Source organism: Oncorhynchus gorbuscha, linkage group LG13, assembly GCF_021184085.1.
Source record: "Oncorhynchus gorbuscha isolate QuinsamMale2020 ecotype Even-year linkage group LG13, OgorEven_v1.0, whole genome shotgun sequence".
Taxonomy (NCBI): Eukaryota; Metazoa; Chordata; class Actinopteri; order Salmoniformes; family Salmonidae; genus Oncorhynchus; species Oncorhynchus gorbuscha.
In genome coordinates, this window is record NC_060185.1 from 52,347,794 (window position 1) to 52,367,250 (window position 19,457).

The 19,457-nt window shown below is 40.9% G+C and overlaps 1 protein-coding gene across 2 annotated transcripts; it reads right to left on the reverse strand.

Moving 5' to 3' along the window:
* Positions 1-405: 405 nt before the first annotated feature.
* LOC123993125 (RNA-binding protein FUS-like) lies at positions 406-18,405 on the reverse strand. 2 transcript variants are annotated; one of them, XM_046294940.1, is made up of 16 exons: positions 18,273-18,404; positions 17,493-17,523; positions 16,730-16,766; positions 16,557-16,623; positions 16,377-16,464; positions 16,102-16,205; positions 14,093-14,240; positions 8,785-8,819; positions 8,199-8,231; positions 7,875-8,020; positions 6,179-6,308; positions 5,989-6,093; positions 1,570-1,681; positions 1,342-1,421; positions 1,054-1,195; positions 406-799 (listed from the first exon to the last, which is right to left on the reverse strand). In XM_046294940.1, the coding sequence occupies exons 1-16, from the start codon at positions 18,280-18,282 to the stop codon at positions 760-762; spliced, it is 1,308 nt and encodes a 435-aa protein (XP_046150896.1). In that variant the 5' UTR covers positions 18,283-18,404; the 3' UTR covers positions 406-759. The 2 variants fall into 2 exon arrangements, with proteins under 2 accessions (XP_046150896.1, XP_046150897.1); XM_046294941.1 differs by lacking the exons at positions 8,785-8,819; positions 14,093-14,240 and having other exon boundaries at positions 18,273-18,405.
* Between the last annotated feature and the right edge of the window lie 1,052 nt (positions 18,406-19,457).

Genomic DNA, 19,457 nt, shown 5'->3' on the forward strand with positions numbered 1-19,457 from the left:
CAAAACATCCCTTCTCTTGGCACGTTGTATAGGCTACATAAATATTGTTCAAAATCATTTATATATTTTGTATTTAACTAAGCAAGTCAGTTAAGAACAAATGCTTATTTTACAATGACGGCCTACCCCGCCAAACCCGGACAAAGCTGGGCCAATTGTGCGCTGCCCTACGGGAATCCCGATCACTGCCGGTAGTGATACAGCCCAGGATCAAACCAGGGTCTGTAGTGACACCTCTAGCACTGAGATGCAGCACCACTCAGTAGACCCAAAATTTACCTGCAGACATTGAAGAAATGCTGACATGCTTAATTACGTTGCTAGCATTTGACAATTAATACCCACACATTCAATATGTATGTAGATTCCCACTAGAACTTTGAAGTAAAACATACAGGAAGACACTAAGATCAGAACAGTTTAATATCATTTGGAAAAAAGAGAAACCCAAGTAAAACAGTTCATTTCAATTTTACAAAACAATGATACGAAGTCTTAGAAGTCTACCTCACAATGCCTGGACTTAGAATCGGGGAAATGAAAATAAACAAAGACATGACATTTGACCCTGCCCACTTCAACAACCCTGCTTATCAGCCCAAAAGTCCTTTCACAGTAGTTGCACATCTTTACCCTGACCTCCCGACAAGACAGATCAGAAGCAGTACATGTAATGAAAGGAATGCAAATCAAAGTGTATATCAATCCCCCCCCCCCCTTCCCCTAACCCCTGGGCTGGAATGGTGTCCACGTGAATCCTTAGTATGGCCGGTCTCTTCTGTCTTCTCTATGGTCACCTCTGAGGGAAGAAAACAATAGACCCATAGTAAATTATACCATACCCTGAAGGCATTGGCATTCAGTCAGATAATGCTGACTGGTGTTCAGCTAGCCTAATATAAAAAAAAAGAAATTACTACGAGAGCAAAAAAAAAAGGACAAGAAAAAGTTAACCTAATTCAATATTCTACAGTTCACTTTCACATCTCAGGTATACCCTCTTCTGGCCAAATATTGAACTGCATGGGAGGGAAATGACACTAATCGATTTACCTTCCTCCCATCTTGTAGCCCCTGTCACCACCATATCCACCTCCACCATAACCACCGCGGTCACCTCCACGGAATCCCCCACGGCCTCTGTAGCCGCCGCCCCTGTCACCACCATACCCTCCTCTGCCGCCACCACCACGATCTACAAACATAAGCCAGCTGTTAGAGCAAGTACTCCAACAGAAGAAATAGTTTATAGTATTAGTGGTTAAACGACTCAACTTCCCCCTATAGTCTACTTGAAACCCAGTTCTCTCTACCACAGGCTCATAGCCATCATTTACATACCTCCTCCACTGTCCCCTGGTTTCGGTGTGCCACACTTGTTGCATTCGTATCGTCGCGCAAAGTTCATGTTGCCACAAGAACTGAAAAGGAGAGGGGAACAATTGTCAACCATAAAAGATGTAGCCACTTCATCTGAGAACATAATTTAGTGGCACATACAATGGATGACTCATGAAAATTGTTTTAATTGCACCTGTCCTGCTTCAAACAAAATATTGCAATAAATACCTGTTAGGACATGGCCAGTCCCCTCCCTTAATGTCAAAGTTGGGTCCACCACCACCACCACCACCACCACCACCTCCTCCAAACCCACGTCCACGACCACGGCCTCCAAAACCTAAATAGCGACATCAAATACCACTTGCTTCAACAACGGGGTTCAAAGAAAGCACAGTTCATTCTTTAGGAGTAATTTCCCAGAAACAAAGAATTAGTCTGGCTTGCAAAAGCAGAAACACTTTAAATATTATACCACTTACTTCTGACTTCTATTTATTAGTTTGGCTTGCAAAGCAGGAGTACACACTTTAAAATATTACACATTTCTTAGTTATTCTTTACCACTCCTCTTACACCATTTAAGCTAGGAACGCCGTTAAATTTAAAATGTGTAGACTGGTCTGGATTAATATAATAATAATAAATGCCATTTAGCAGACGCTTTTATCCAAAGCGACTTGACTTGCTTGTATGTAACTGATTTCTTCTATACTTTTAAAACTATTTTTTTTAAACTATTTAACTATTTAAGCATTCTAAAAAGGTCCCATTGTGACAGGACATCCAACATTCCATTCACTGTAAATGCAATAATGCAACTTGACACAAATCAGCTAGTTTGACACTTTGCCAACTTAGAGAAGTTTGTATAAAATATTTTTCTGCTCTGCTATGAAAATCTTAACACTCTACCGATCAAACAAAAGTTGTTTTAACAACAATAACATTTCCGCAAAAAATAACGAAAAACAAATCCACTGACATTATGGGGTATTGTGTGTAGGCCAGTGACAAAGAAAATCTCAATTTAATCCACTTCAAATTCAGGCTGTAACATCAAAATGTGGGAAAAGCCAAGGGATGTGAATACTTTCTGAAGGCACTGTACTTCCATAGTTATTTTCACTAGTACCGGGCTACCATCAGAGGTGTCTTGTGGTCATCCTAGAGAAAAACGGACATGTGCGGGTTCTTGAGACGCTAGACGTTTTGGTAAGACGGATTTTCGGATTGTCTCATGGTCTGACAAAACACCCCATGTAGCGCCGCCACCTTCCACCGCAGACGCAAAGGCTAATAAATTGGCTTACATGCTGACCACACCGCCTGGCATCACTTGCGTTGCAAAATAAACACACATACCTGTTAGTCAACAATTTCATTCAAACTGCTCACACGAGTGTCTGCGTAGCCAGGTGATAAAAATACAACTTTGTACTATTTTAGATGCTTGATGCAGGTGCAAGTCATTGGTTTTTAGGAGCATACACCCACGTGGGTGATTGAGAGATGGAGTGGCGGGTGACCCTGATTCATTTGGTGGTGGTAATGCACATCAAAGTCAGTTGCCAACTGCCATATAAAACCAACATTAGAAGAATGAACAAGGAGAAAACAATTCATAAAAAAAGGGGAGACTTAATTTTACAATAGAGAACACACAATTCTGTATGACTCAACATGGGCCAAAATTCTACAAAGAGCCAGTCCCCCCAAAAAATCCCCAAAAAAGGACCATACATCTCAGCTAAAATAACCCAATGTTTCTTTTCCAGGACAAATTAGCTATCAATAGCAAGCTACCTAAATAAACATGAATGTTTCGACCCGTCCCCAAATTAATATCGTTGGTTCACAGCTTTGGCATTTTAATGTCATGAACATGTCTGGTGGGGATAGACAATATACATGGCACACACCAATTAGATTTCTGCGAGGGTACAGACATCAACTCTATGGGGTTATTAATACACAAGCGAATTTATCCCAATACTTTTGGTCCCCATAATATTAAGTTGCACGCACTCCCCCCAACCCCCAATACTTCTGCAGCTCACTGTATATATACACTGAGTATAGCAAACATTAGGAACACCAACCTGATTTAGTTTCATACACGCCTACCCATCGGGGAATGGATTCTACAAGGTGTCGAAAACCTTCCACAGGGATGCTGGCCCATCTTGACTCCAATGCTTTCCACAGTTGGGTCAAGTTGGCAGCATGTCCTTTAGGTGGTGGACCATTCTCGATACACATGAGAAACTGTTGAGCACAAACTAGTGCGCCTGGCACCGACTACCATACCCTGTTCAAAAGCACTTCAATATTTTGTCTTGCCCATTCACCTTCTGAATGGCACACATACATAATCCATGTCTCAAGGCTTAAAAATAATTTGTTAACCAGTCTCCTCCCCTTCATCTACATTGACTGAAGTGGATTTAAAACTTCTTGCGACTCCCAAACCCGCATGCGGGAGCTTAATCATCGCCTGAAACTAATTAGCATAACGCAACGGACATAAATATCCCTATTCATGAAAATCACAAGTGAAATATATTGAGACACAGCTTAGCCTTTTGTTAATCACCCTGTCATCTCAGATTTTCAAAATATGCTTCACAACCAAAGCTAGACAAGCATTTCTGTAAGTTTATCGATAGCCTAGCATAGCATTTTGTCCAGCTAGCAGCAGGTAACTTGGTCACGGAAATCAGAAAAGCAATCAAATTAAATCGTTTACCTTTGATGAGCTTCGGATGTTTTCACTCACGACTCCCAGGTAGATAGATAGCCAAAGTAAAAAAAAAAAATCCCCAAAGATTATTTTTGTAGGGGAAATAACTCCATTTGTTCTTCACGTTTGGCTGAGAAATCGCCCGGATTTTGCAGTCACGAAAACGGCAAAAGATATTCAAAATTAACTCCATAATATCGACAGAAACATGGCAAACGTTGTTTATAATCAACCATCAAGGTGTTTTTCTAATATCTATTCGATAATATGTCCGTCGGGACAATTTGTTTTTCAGTAGGACTGATTGGAGTAATGGCTAACTCTGTATTTTACGCGAGAGTCACCCTGGGAGTCATCAGGTGATCACTTACGCAATGTAGCCGCCTACGGCTATTCTTCACCATAAACACGCAAAACTACGTCACAATGCTGTAGATACCTTGGGGAATACGTAGAAAACGTAAGCTGGTTGATGGCACATTCACAGCTCAATAGGGACTCAGCGCTGTCAAAATATGGGGCACTTCCGGATTGGATTTTTCTCAGGCTTACGCCTGCAACATCAGTTCTGTTATACTCACAGACAATATCTTTATAGTTTTGGAAAGGTTAGTGTTTTCTATCCAAAGCTGTCAATTATATGCATATTCTAGCATCTTGTCCTGACAAAATATCCTGTTTAAAACGGGAACATTTTTTTCCCCTCAAAATGAAAATACTGCCACTAGAGTTGCAACAGGTTTAACAAGTGACATCAATAAGGGATCACAGCTTTCACCTGATCAGTCAGTCATGGAAATACCAGGTGTTCTTAATGTTCTGTATACTCAGTGTATATAGATATTTAAAACGATTGAAACTCAGTCAGCATTTCAAAGTATATCACCCAAACCTGGTTCACGCCAGACACCAAATCATCATTGACATGATCAGACAATCCTATCCACAAACATACTTTAGAAGAGCTGAAGAAAATCAATTTTTCCATCAAGGAAAATGTCCACCTAGTATTTAGCATCAAGATAATTTATTCCATTACCTAGGGGCATGCCTCTTTTCCCTTTCAAGACAATTCGATCTAGATACATGGGCCACAGTAGGTATTCATTTGAAACGATGGAGGTGCGATTCTGTTGGACTAGAGTAACGAACCCATGAGATTTTGTCCGATGCGAATAAATGCGCTAACATTTGTTGCCAAAATATAAATATTCAAAAGAAAAGATAAAAGAAAATAACTTTCAGAGTTAAGTTCTCTTTTCCTCCCAGCCGCATTGACCATGTAGCGCAGCTCTCAAAGTGATTGCTGTCCTTGTTATGGAATCAACTTTACCCTGAATCTAAAAAAAAAAAAAAGGGACTAAATTCAGTGTTTAAAGCAAAACTACTAAAACTATTGCTGATGGTGAACCTGAAGAAATCTATATGATGTAAGCCCAGATCAGCAGGTAACCAAATTAGTAGCATACTTTCATTCTGGTAAAACAGCATTTTCAACAGAGCATGATGACAATTACATTGGTTCACACCAAGCATCTGCACAGACGGGGCTCTCTACCTGTGCAGAGCACATGCCACTCTGCCTTTCCATTCTTCAAAGTGCCTTATTCGGTGGTAGTTAAAAATCAGGAATAGTCCTACCGACCAGTTGGTCAGCATGCTGTGTGCAGAGTTGTACTGCCCGATGCATGCTACATTTGGGTTCTCAGAATGATGCACTCATCTCTTAAATATTTGAACCAGATTCCAATTTGTATCTGAATTGTTATACCTTATTGCCTACCAATGGATTTAAAGCTTATCTTTAGCACAAAGATTACCTTGTGGTGTTTTTAGGAAACTCACCCGCGGGTAGTTACAGCAACATGTTAATGCTTTGTCACCAAAATGTGAATGAAACGTACCTCCTCCGCCACCTCTTCCTCCTCCTGCACCACCACCCCTCTGCGTGAACTCAGCTCTTCGGGTGGCAAAAGACACTTTGAGGGGTTTCCCTTGGAATTCTTTGCCTATAAGAAAATTAGACATGGATGAGACTGTAACAGAAGAACTGAACACAGCATAAGCGCATGGGAATAAAGAGTACACCCTTACCGTCAAACCACTCAATGGCTGCTTTGGCGGAAGGTGGATCATCAAATGAGACCGTGGCCTCTCCTTTCAGTCTTCCAGTAGCCTTGTCAGAGTACAGGTTGATCATGGGCAGGCCAGTCTTCTTGTTCAACTATCAAGACAGGACACAAAGATTAACACTAGGACACATAAATCTGGGTTGCCATTAAGACTGGGAATTGCCAGGGAACTCATGGTAAGTTATCATGACACTTAGGTGCCAACACATTATGTGCCAAAATCCCTGCTGCAGTGTGTGCAAACCTGGTCAAGAACTACAGGAAATGTATGATCTCTGTAATTGCAAACAAAGGTTTCTGTCCCAAATATTAAGTTCTGCTTTTCTGATGTATCAAATACTTATGGCATGCAATAAAATGAAAATGAATTACTTAAATTCCATCTCTCACAGTTGAAGTGTACCTACAGTGAGGCAAAAAAGTATTTAGTCAGCCACCAATTGTACAAGTTCTCCCACTTAAAAAGATGAGGCCTGTAATTTATCATCATAGGTACACTTCAACTATGACAGACAAAATGAGAAAAAAAAATCCAGTAAAATCACATTGTAGGATTTTTAATTAATTTATTTGCAAATTATGGTGGAAAATAAGTATTTGGTCAATAACAAAAGTTTCACAATACTTTGTTATATACCCTTTGTTGGCAATGACAGACGTTTCCTGTAAGTCTTCACAAGGTTTTCACACACTTGCTGGTATTTTGGCCCATTCCTCCATGCAGATCTCCTCTAGAGCAGTGATGTTTTGGGGCTGTTGCTGGGCAACACAGACTTTAAACTCCCTCCAAAGATTAAATACTTAAATACTTTTTTTGCCCCACTGTATAATAAATGACAAACATGCTTTGTAAGTAGGAAAACCTGCAAAATTGTCCGTGTATCAAATACTTGTTCTCCCCACTGTATATCAAGAGGACAAATTAATAACCGATTAACATTGGTCTACTAATCTACAGTCTAACAACTTTCTGTGAAGGATGGTATTAGCAGAACAGCTCTCTGCCATGTCTGTTTCCACCCACGCAGCAACGCGCACTGAAGTACTGCACGTCTTCTTGCTCGCCAATGCGCTCACGCCGACTACCTTTGTGGAGATCAAAAAATGTGCGGGCAAGAATGTTCTTTTGCTCAGTTGACTAAACGCTGTAGCTAACCACCGCCGTGATAATGACACCTTCATTAAATGAGCCAACTCCAAATTTGGTTGTGCTTGACTAAATTTTGGAAAATGCATTTGTAAACCTTTCCCCCCACACAGTGTTATCAACAAAGTGGAGAGCTGCCAGCCAGCTCGCGGGAGGAAAATTGTACGCCAGTACAACGAGCCGGAGCGCTAGCCATTTCTCCTCGGCCAAGTCTCCCGATTGGCTCAACGCCAACTTCAGATGGCCGAGTCAAAAACTACAATGCACCAATAGAAGCCTATTTTAAGGTTTTTTCCATTTTTGTACCAGCGTACTCTGACCTCAAATTGCGTGCACGGTATGCAAAATGTGTGCAAGTTGGCAGGTCTGATATGCCGCTCCCCGTCACTAGTAGCCATTCAAGTGTACAGGGAGACGCATTCCCCATCCAGAAACAATCCCTACATCCTAGCCACTTACATGAAATATCTAGGCCCTATGGGGTAGGGGCTAAGGCGTTGCCAATCCTTACCTTAATAATCCCAATCTGTTTGAAGTAGTTGCCCACTTCATCACTTGTGACATCTTCTCCCAGTCCCTGGACAAAGATGGTGTTGTTGTCAGAGTTGTCCTGCTCCCCACCGCTGCCGCTACCTTGGCTACCACCGCTACCTCCAGCTGGGGACAAACACAGAGGTACTAGTCAGCAGGCGCATCACTTCAAACCACCTGTTGTTCTGTGGCATTTGCTTGCGAGAGACTAGAGGTCAGTGTTAGGCTGGCATGATTGCAGGAATAGTCAAACCCTAGATTGAATTTCAGGGTAGCAATAAGCAAACAAGCATGTGCAACTCACTTGGTTCATCCCTTGAGCCGTAGTCTCGAGGACCTGAAATACAACAAAGAGGAAAGGTGGGGAAAGCCATGAGAACATGCACTTTGTACACTACACAACTTCATTCAACATCCATACAAGAATTCATCAACTCTACCAATAGTGTACACAAGGCTACGTTAACATTTAGAATAAGGCCGTTTACAGCTTTCTGCTGCAGTGTTGAGACAGTTGCGTCATTCATATAATCACTCAACACCTTGCAACATGGGCAGAAATGATTTGAGTTTAGAAGATAAAGATAAAAAATGGCTCTCTCCAGTGTCATTCTTCGCCACAGCACACTTCTCATCCTTTGTCATTTACATTCAACCTTGTCCTCATGCAACAATACCATTATGTATAAACTTCAAGCTTTCTTGTGCTTAACCCTAAAGATAATTTATGAGAAATCCCCCTCCCTAAGAACAATAGGTGGAGGTCTGAGGTTTTGACAACAAAATGGTGGCATTCAGTTTGTTCTGCTTTCTTTCCTACTCCCTTTTTCTCTTTTCCTAATCAACCTTTTTCCTCCCCAACCGAGACAGTTCTGATGCTCGTCACTTACCACCGAAATTTTTGTAGCCACCACGGTCACCACCTCTGCAGAGGAAAAATTGTAGATATGATGGGTTTTCTTTGTCCCAACAGAGCTCAAAGCTCCCCTACATCCCCATCAGTATGCACTCCTGCCATGGTGTGCGACTATCGTGGAAATGTCTTCCCACTCACATGGGAAAGTGTTAGGTCTGGGATGTTTTAAGATCAAAATGGACAAAACTAGGCAGAATGCCCACTATATACAGGTAGGTTCTGATGAGTGAAGGCTCTGATGGCTAATGTGTAAATTTAGATTGCTACAAAACCAGATTATTTTAGAGTATTCAGTTGGATTTAGTTTTTGGATTAAAAAAAAAAATGTAAAAAATAAATTAAATTAAATTTTAAAAAGTACTGATAGGTCGAAATGGTTTGAATAGCTGCGGCGCTCGACAAGTCGAGCGTTCTTCCATTGAGTGCTTTATATATGAGCTCCATTAGCTGAGGTCCAAGTTTTATTTCATTCACTGATACCTGTAGTATAAAATGTAGATCCAAAGTTAACACAATACAAAATGTCTCCATGTCAAATATACAACACTTGAATGAAACCTGTTGATGTACAGCAGCTTACAATGTTCCTTGGGTATAACTTGGGTATCAGGTCACTTCAATAACAGATCATTCTGGGGCATTGTTTAAGGCGCTCATGAGGCGGTTCTCAAAGCAACCGGGAGGGAGGGGGCAAAAATAATCCTCATTCCAGCTAGAATATAGTCTTAACTTCGCACAGAGTACCAATGAATGGTTTTCAATAGCGAAAAGCATCCATAATAACAGCCAGCAGGATTTGTAGCAGATCTTAGGCCACGTTTATATACATGTGCTGAAGCATTACAATGCTCCGATGTCTATTACTTGTCAGGAACCATGTCAAATGAAATCTCGATGGTCAGAAATTGAGAATGTGACAGCACTGCGGCAGAACTACTGTACTCGTTATTCAATGCCATTACCAAAGTGGTTGTTAAAAGCTTCCAGTTACAAATGTAGTCTCAATTTCTAATGATAGCCAAGGATAAGAAAAGTAACCTTGATAAAATAGTTTTAGGCTAAAAGTCTTCTACACTGAAAGCTACTTGGCCAAGATCTATAATTGCTTGTCAAATACAAAAAGTTTCCAGAACTGCCATTGTACATAGATTGCAATGTGAACTGATGACTGGCAAGCAACAAAGTCCTGACTATTATATTCAACAGCCTTGTTAAATGAAGATGTACAAAAGCTGGGGTCTACAGGATCCTTGGCTGGTGAAGTGACTCAATCCTCAACACCCTATGTACTTCATAAAGGGGGTCAGGTGAAGTGTCCACTTAACTCCTTGCACCACAGGAGTCAGTAGCAGACACCCCATGTAATCTGTCCCACAAGCCATTTGAGCTTCACATGAATTGAAATTTGCTAGCAAGGCCATAATCAGCCAGAATGTTGCATGCATATTTATGATTGAGATGGAACACAGGTTATATCCTTACAAGTCATTTAAACCACAAATACAATTCTAATTCAATGAGTGAAGCATATAGCACATCTAGGGCTGGGCGATATCGAATTAATGTTTAAGCGCGATGCTCCAAATTCTGTATCTCAAGATATAAAAAAAAAAAAAAAAATATGAGCGTTGTTTCTTTTGGTCTCGTCTCCTTCACACACAGACACCAAGCCCCTCAACCTGCCACTCACAAAAGACGAGATATACTATTAAGTGAATTAGGAAATTATTCAGACCCCTTCCCATTTCATTAAAGCCCTTTTCTAAAATTGGATTAAATAATTTTTTCCATCAATCTACACACAATACCCCATAATGACAACACGAACAGGTTTTTAGAAATGTATTGAAAATAAACAGAAATACCTTCACATAAGTATTCAGACCCTTTGCTGTGATGCCTCGAAATTGAGCTCAGGTGCATCCCGTTTCCATTGATCATGCTTGAGATGTTTCTACAATTTCATAGGAGTCCACCTGTGGTAAATTCAATTGATTGGACATGATTTGGAAAGGCACGCACGTCTATATACGGTTCCGGTGTGGATAGTGCATGTCAGAGAAAAAAACCAAGCCACGAGGTCGAAGGAATTGTCCGTAGAGCTCCGAGGCACAGATAATAATAATAAAACTGCTCGTCGGGAGCTTCATGAAATGAGATTCCATGACCAGAAAAAAACGCAAACAAACCTAAGATCACCATGCACAATTCCAAGCAAGCTGCTCAAGTTGTGTAAAACTCCCCGCCATTGGACTCTGGAAACGCGTTCTCTGGAGTGATGAATCACACGACTTGCCCCAATGCATAGTGCCAACTGTAAAGCTTGGTGGAGGGGGAATAAGGGTCTGGGCTGTTTTTAATGGTTTGGGCTAGGCCCCTTAGTTCCAGTGAAGGGAATCTTAACGTTATAACTTTCAAAGACTTTCGACAATTCTGTGCTTCCAACTTTGTGGCAACAGTTTGGTGAAGGCCTTTCCCTGTTTCAGCATGACAATGCCCCAAGGCACAAAGCGAGGTCCATACAGAAATGGTTTGTAGACATTGTTGTGGAAGAAATTGACTTGCCTGCACAGAGCCCTGACCTCAACCCCATCGAACACCTTTGGGATGAATTGCAACGCCGACTGCCCGACCTCACTAACGCCGTTGTGGCTGAATGGAAGCAAGTCCACACAGCTGTTGCAGCATCTAGTGGAAATCCTGTTTGGCTGCTTGGGGGAATCTACTCCATATCAATGACCACGATTTCAGAAAGAGATGTTTGACGAGCAGGTGTCCACATACTTTTGGCCATGTAGTATAACTTTGTCCTCTGACAAGCAGTTTTAAAAAACTACTTGCATTTGATGTTGTCTAACAATCTTTCATATTGACTAACGCTTACATTATTTTACAGTAATAGACAAGAACTTACCCTTATGTGTCAACTCCCAAAATGTAGAACAGAGCAGGCCCTACTAAAAACAAGAGTATCAACAAACCTGTTGAGTAACATGAATGCTCAGTTTGTCGCGTGCAGCACCATGTACCGCTAGCATAATTTTAGCCAGACTTACTGTATGTGCTAGCTGACTGGTCTGTTTCATAAAGGCTCAATGAGCATAACAAGACGCATTTAGAGTTGAAGTCAAAAGTTTACATAGTTTCACAATTCCTGACATTTAATCCTACTAAAAACAAATCTGTCTTAAATCAGTTTGGATCACCACTTTATATTAAGAATGTGAAATGTCAGAATAATAGTAGAGTGAGATTTATTTCTGTTTTTATTTCTTTCATCACATTCCCAGTGGGTCAGAAGATTACATACACTCAATTAGTATTTGGTAGCATTGCCTTTAAATTGTTTAACTTGGGTCAAACGCTTTGTGTAGCCTTCCACAAGATTCCCACAATAGGTTAGGTGAATTTTGGCCCATTCCTCCTGACAGAGCTGGTGTAACTGAGTCAGGTTTGTAGGCATCCTTGCTCACACAAACAAACACTTATTCAGTTCTGCCCACAAATGTTCTATAGGATTCAAGTCAGGGCAACTTTGGAAGTATGCTTGGGGTCATTGTCCATTTGGAATACCCAATTGTGACCAAGCTTTAACTGATGTCTTGAAATATTGCTTCAATATATCCACAATTTTCCTTCCTCATATAGCCATCTATTTTGTGAAGTGCACCAGTCCCCCCTGCAGCAAAGCACCCCCACAACATGATGCTGCTACCCCTGTGCTTCACAGATGAGATGGTGTTCTTCGGCTTGCAAAACTCCTCCAAACATAATGGTGGTCATTATGGCTAAATAGTTATATTTTTGTTTCATCAGACCAGAGGATGTCTCCAAAAAGTACGATCTTTGTCCCCATGAGCAGTTGCAAACCGTAGTCTGGCTTTTGTAATTGGTGGTTTTGGAGCAGTGGCTTCTTCCTTGATAAGAGACAGAACGAGTCTCCTTCCTGAGCGGTATGACGGCTGCGTGGTCCCATCGTGTTTATACTTGCGTGCTATTGTTTGTACAGATGAACGTGGTACCTTCAGGCGTTTGGAAATTACTCCCAAGGATGAACCAGACTTGTGGAGGTCTACACATTTTTTCTAATGTCTTGGCTGATTTCCCCATGATGTCAATCAAAGAAGCACTGAGTTTAAGGTAGGCCTTGAAATACATCCACACCTACAATTGATGTCAATTAGCCTATCAGAATCTTCTAAAGCCACGACATCATTTTCTGGAATTTTCCAAGCTGTTTAAAGGCAGTCAACTTAGTGTATGCAAACTTCTAACCCACTGGAATTGTGATACAGTGAATTATAAGTGAAATAATCTGTCTGTAAACAATTGTTGGAAAAATTACTTGCGTCAAGCAAAGTAGATATCCTAACCGACTTGCCCAAACTATAGTTAACACAAAATTTGGGGAGTGGTTGAAAAATGAGTGTTAATGATTCCAACCTAAGTGTATGTAAACTTCCGACTTCAACTGTATATAAAGGAATGGTCAACTTGCTTATTTTTCAGAATTAGAACATCTTATCCAGGTAGGCCACCTGATACCAATATTTAAACTAAGTGAATAGGCAGGCTGTTCCAAGAGTTGTAGATGGACATGCGGGTCTATTAATAACAGTTCAACTGTTCTACCTTGTTAGCAAGCAAATAGATCTTGAAATAAAAAAGATTCACTGGCTACTCACTAGCACATGTGCTTGTGCTTGATAAATTGAGCCCTGTGCTAATTTTCTATAATGCCTGCTACAATAAGTTGGTCATTATTAGTGGATATGCGTGGTTAAATTTGTAACAAAAAAAAAAAAAACATTTTTCATACAGACTTGAAAGCTAGAAATCTGTGTTTATTGCAAAAAAGCAGGTGAAACTATTTTGATAAAATAATGGTTCTTATGGTTGTGGAAGGCTTATTTGTAGCCTTGGTATAATTTTACAAGCCCTGAATTCATTAGATTATTCCTGACCACTTGAAATTCAGTGTGTTGCCCTTTAACTGCACAACAAAGCATAGAGAAAACTTATCAAAAATATAATTAATCGTCCATGAGTTAGAAAAATAATCTAAATATGAGTTTAGGCCATATCGCCCAGCCCTAGGCACATCCCAGGTGTGGGGGAGGGGGGCCTATAGCAGGTAGGGGGTGACAAGGTATTAGTCCATGTGGATGAGGTGTGGGGTGATGGATCAGAATGGGTTATATCATGCATTGCGTTTGAAGGAACATCTACCTGGCATGGGTGTTGCAGAAGTACCTTGCGGGTGGTCACGCTCTGGAACTTACCCCATACCGGATGGCGGGCCGCCTCTTCCACCCCTGTCGTATCCCCCGCGCTCGTACCCACCACGCCCTCGGCCTCTATACCCGTCAGAAGAGCCCCTGTCTGAGCTCCCATCATCTCCACCATACCTCCTGCCCTGACCGCCTTCACCTGGGGCAAAACACAGGCACACAAGCCTTTCAAGTTATGTGGTGTTGTCTTTGTGCACATTTCTATTACCTGTTATATATGAATGGCACATTGTTTTATATGTATGAGATTTTTCTGCAATGAAGTGATTATTTTTTTAAACGGGTGTCATTCAGACGACATCTTAAACAGTCCAGAGTCTGGCCGATCAACCGTGGCTATAAAATCGGTGATCCTCCAAATCATAATAAACAGACTGAAAAAATCTAAGTATGCAGATCTTTGCAGGCCATTCGATCAAGAAAAATCATTGCCATGTAATATATACAGTGCATACGGAAATGAATCAGACCCCTCGACTTCCCACATTGTCATGTTACAGCCATATTCTAAAATGTATTACATTTGTCCCGTCCCTAAATCTACACACAATAACCCATAATGACAATGCAAAAAAACTGGTTGACATTTTTGCAAATTATTTGAAATGAAAAACTTTAAATATCACATTTACATAAGTATTCAGATACTTTACTCAGTACTTAGTACTTTGTTGAAGCACTTGTCAGCAATTACAGCCTCGAGTCTTCTTGGGTATGCCGATACAAGCTTAGCACACCTGTATTTGGGGAGTTTCTCCCATTCTTCTCTGCAGATCCTCTCAAGCTCAGTCAGGTTGGTAGGGGAGCAACACTGCACAGCTATTTTCAGGTCTCTCCAGAGATGTTTGATCAGGTTCAAGTCCAGGCATTGGCTGGGGCACTCAAGGACATTCAGAGACTTGCCCCGAAGCCACTCCTGCGTTGTCTTGGCTGTGTGTTTAGGGCCGTTGTCCTGTTGGAAGGCGAACAGTCGCCCAGTCTTAGGTCATGAGCACTTTGCAGCAGGTTTTCATCAAGGATCTCTCTGTACTTTGCTCCATTCATCTTTCCCTCAATCCAGACTAGTCTCCCAGTCACTACTGCTGAAAAACTTCCCCCACAGCATGATGCTGCCACCACCATGCTGCCCCGTTGGGATGGTGCTAGGATTCCTCCAGATGTGATTCTTGGCATTCAGGCCAAAGAGTTCAATATTTGTTTCATCAGACCAGAGAATCTTGTTTCTTATGGTTTGAGAGTCCTTTAGGTGCTTTTGACAAACTCAGTGGGCTGTCATGTGCCTTTTACTGAGTGTCGGCTTCTGTCTGGCCAATCTACCACAAAGGCCTGATTGGTAGAGTGCTGCAGAGATGGTTGTCCTTCTGCATCGCCACCGTGGAGCTCTGTCAGAGTGACTTGGGTTCTTGGTCACCTCCCTGACCAAGGCCCTTCTCCCCGGATTGCTCAGTTTGGCTGGGCGTCCAGCTCTAGGAAGAGTGTTGGTGGTTCCAAACACCTTCCATTTAAGGATGGAGGCCACTATGTTCTTGGGGACCTTCAATGCAGCAGACAGAGAGATTGGTACCTTTCCCCGGATCTGTGCCTCGACACATTCCTGTCTCAGAGCTCTATGGACAATTCCTTTGACCTCATGGCTTGGTTTTTGCTCTGACATGCACGGTCAACTGCGGCACCTTATATAGACATGTGTGTGCCTTCCCAAATCATGTCCAATCAATTGAATTTACCACAGGTGGACTCAAGTCAAGTTGTAGAAACATCAAGGATGATCAATGGAAACAGGATGCAGCTGAGCTCAATTTCAAGTCTCATCGTAAAGGGTCTGAATACATATGTTAATTTTTTTGAAATATATATATTTTTAAATGTGTTATGGGGTATTGTGTGTAGATCGAGAAAACAAATATATATTATCCATTTTAGAATAAGGTGTAACGTTACAAGATGAGAAGGTGTCTAAATACCTTCCAAATGCACTGTAAATTTATACAATAACTAACCTTCACTTCGACCTTTGTAGCCTCCTTGAGATTGTCCATAAGAGCCGCCACCGGCGGTGCCGCCATATGAACTTGGCTGACTGTATGACGACTTGTCAGCACCACTATACCGTGAGAAGTTTTCACAACAATTATTCCCGAGACACCAACAAAGACTTTAATAATGAACAAAACAGATTACTGAAAGGTAACATTTGCAATGAGATTAGACCAGTAGAGAGGCAACGTACATAACGGCAAGGAATACTATATTCATGTAGTGCCAGTGGCCTTACCCAGCAGCGGAATCCGAACCTTGTTGCCCATAGACATCATAGGCCGGCTGGCCATAGCTTGCTGCCTGTGTTTGGCCATAACCCTCAGCTGGAGAAACAAAAATGGAAATGTTATGTATTAAAAACAGCAACTTCTAGACCTCAAATAATTTCCCAAGACTCTCCATAAATTGAACATACCAGACTGTCCATAGCCAGCATAACTCTGTCCGCCATATGAGCCACTTCCATTTCCTTGACTGTAGCCCTGCAATACGCATTTAATTGTCATTATATGAACAAAGGTGGGATGAAATTAACATAGAAAATAGTTTCATACAATACTCAGTGAGAAATTGAGGCGCCACACATACCGGCCCACTCTGCTGAGCCGGAGGATAAGATCCATAGCTGTGGGAGGGAGAGGTAAAGTTAGATATCTTAGAGATTCTCCTGAATTTTCGTGTACTTCTTCGCCTGTAGTCCTGAAAGTAGCACGCACGAGCCAAAAGTGGTGCCCGAAAATTGCATACTGTCTCACATGTGCACCACACCATTGCCCTGCCCACATGTATAATCTCTAGGAACTCTATTTACCAGATGTAAAGTGAAATATGTCCCTTGCTATCAAATAAACATCTGAATCCAACTTGTCTGAACAACACCATATTCCTGTACATTTAGACAGCAGGCTGCCATAAGACCACACACTTCACACTCTACCACTGTATACACAGCTGTGGTCCTTCTGTAGCTCAGTTGGTAGAGCATGGCGCTTGTAACGCCAGGGTAGGGGGTTCGATCCCCGGGACCACCCATACGTAGAATGTATGCACACATGACTGTAAGTCGCTTTGGATAAAAGCGTCTGCTAAATGGCATATATTATTATTATTATTATTACAATATGGTGTGGTTGGGACAAATTGTATTCAGACTCATATTTGATAGCAAAGGTCACATTTCACGTCTGGTAAGTACAGTTCCTTGAGATTATATATATGTGGCATTGTGTAGCATTGTGTGGCTAATTGGATAGTTTACAAAAACTATTATGCAATTGCTTAAGTGGTAACTAAATAGATAGCGAAGTTTCAGCGCCGAGTGGCTAATGTATTCATTGTGAATTCACGTTACCTTTGAGCGCCAGGCTGACCGTAGCCCGAATCTGTGAACGAGAAGGATATGGGTGATTGGGTGGCAAAACTGCTACTACTAACGTTCGCTAGCTGGTTAGCCAATGAGCCATCTAACTGTTAGCTAGCCATTGAACATGTTTCCGAATATGAATAGCAAAGATCATACCAATAGGACGTAAACCTGTAAAGTTAGCAAACTTATCTCACTATATGACTTTAGCTTATTTCGATATCAAGTAAACTTAGTTTGATAAGCTGTGACTTAAATTAATGTTGTTCCCATCTAATGTGATCATAAAGAATGCATGCAAGTCAATACGAAATGCATATAACTACCCGGCGGAAATAGCTAGCTAACGCCAGCTATCCAAGGCCTGCTAACTATCGTTGCTAATAATATGCGTGATACTCGTAGACTAGCTAGCTAACGTGAGCTTGCTAGTTAGCACAGTGCTAACAGGACCACGCTGCACGACAAAAATGGCGGTCAATTCTCGTCTTAAAAAGGGAAACTACACAAGAAAGATGGTTGAGCGAGTCAAAATAACTAAGTCTGATTTTACAGAAAGCGGCAGACGTTATTTGGGTAACAAATTCGCCAACAAACTATGGCTAGGGTTCATTCTCTTAATGGTCGCGCTTGAAAGCTGGCTAAACTAACGCTAGTTTAACTAGCTAACTGAGCCAGCAGTCTCATTAAATGTTTTTTTTTATACAAATGTGACACACACAATTCATATTGAACACATCGCATACACTTAGTTCACAACAAACTTACCAGAGGCCATTCTCCTCCGTTCTTATTATTATTATTTTTCGATGAATCACTTTTCAACAAATTAAAAACCCGGTAACGGCAGCGCACAATCGCACATACACTGCGGCAATTGTGAACTCTAACCTACTGCTGGGATGAACCAACTGTTGAGTACATTTAAGTTTTTTCTTACGCATAATAATTTGAAACCAAGTAAACTTCAAAACATATGTGTTGAACATTGTTATGTTCGTATTGAATACATGTGTCATAACTAGTGACACTGCACATGTTATACAGTAGTTTGCTAAAAAGGAATACCCCTATTGTTAAATAATTGTGTGTTCCATGTAGAGCCGTTTTCTTCTTTCCCTTTGATTTCCATCTTCAACAGCCCATTGCGTGGGAACGATCTAGCCCAGAGGTTTATACTATAACGCAGAATTCAAGGATTTAGCTAACTTGCCAAAATATTCGGAAATAATTTTGTATTTTTTAGAAAGATGAAATTCAACTGGCCATTGTATCTTTGACTCAACAACCAGAAATACATGAGTTTAGCTTTCTTTAAAGGGAAGTTCACTCATTTTTCACGTGGCCTTATATTCACCCTTTCTGTGCTTGTAGTTTATACCCAAACAGCTTATTTTTTAATATATTTTGTTTTGAGGGATTTTTTAGAGAGAAAATTGGTTGTCTCATTTTGTTGAGTCCAAAATAACTCATATTACATCCAAATCTCATAATGTCTCTGCACTCAATTATTTTTTTCTTCCACTATGCCATACATCCATGTTTGAATGATGCTCTTTACAATCAAAATATGGACAGTAGAACATTCATTCCAAAAAATTGTGCAGAGACATCCAGAATGATTTCTGATGTAATATGAGTTGATTTGGAGTGTTTTATAACATGCTTATAATGCATTGTAGTCTATGGGAAGTGATGACAAAACAAAATATAAAAAACTGTTTGGGAGATCAACTACAAACACAGAAAGAGTAACAAAGCCACATGTAAAAACGTCCCCTTTAAAGAAACAAAATCTCTATATATTTCTGGTTATCAAAGTTAGCCGATTGATCCTGCTTTGTAGTACACCCCCTTGTTGACCTTTTGTGTGTGTAATATACTTAAATTGATACTAGTTGTGACCCGTTATTATGCCTGTTCATCTCTGGTAAAGGGTAGACAGCAGCCACG

Excerpts from the sequence above, each read along its gene's own strand:
- LOC123993125 (XM_046294940.1), bottom strand. Across the intron at positions 16,624-16,729 it reads CGGCTCAGCAGAGTGGGCCG|GGCTACAGTCAAGGAAATGG; the intron begins GTATGTGTGGCG and ends TGCGTATTGCAG. Across the intron at positions 16,206-16,376 it reads GGTTCGGATTCCGCTGCTGG|TGGTGCTGACAAGTCGTCAT; the intron begins GTAAGGCCACTG and ends CTCACGGTATAG.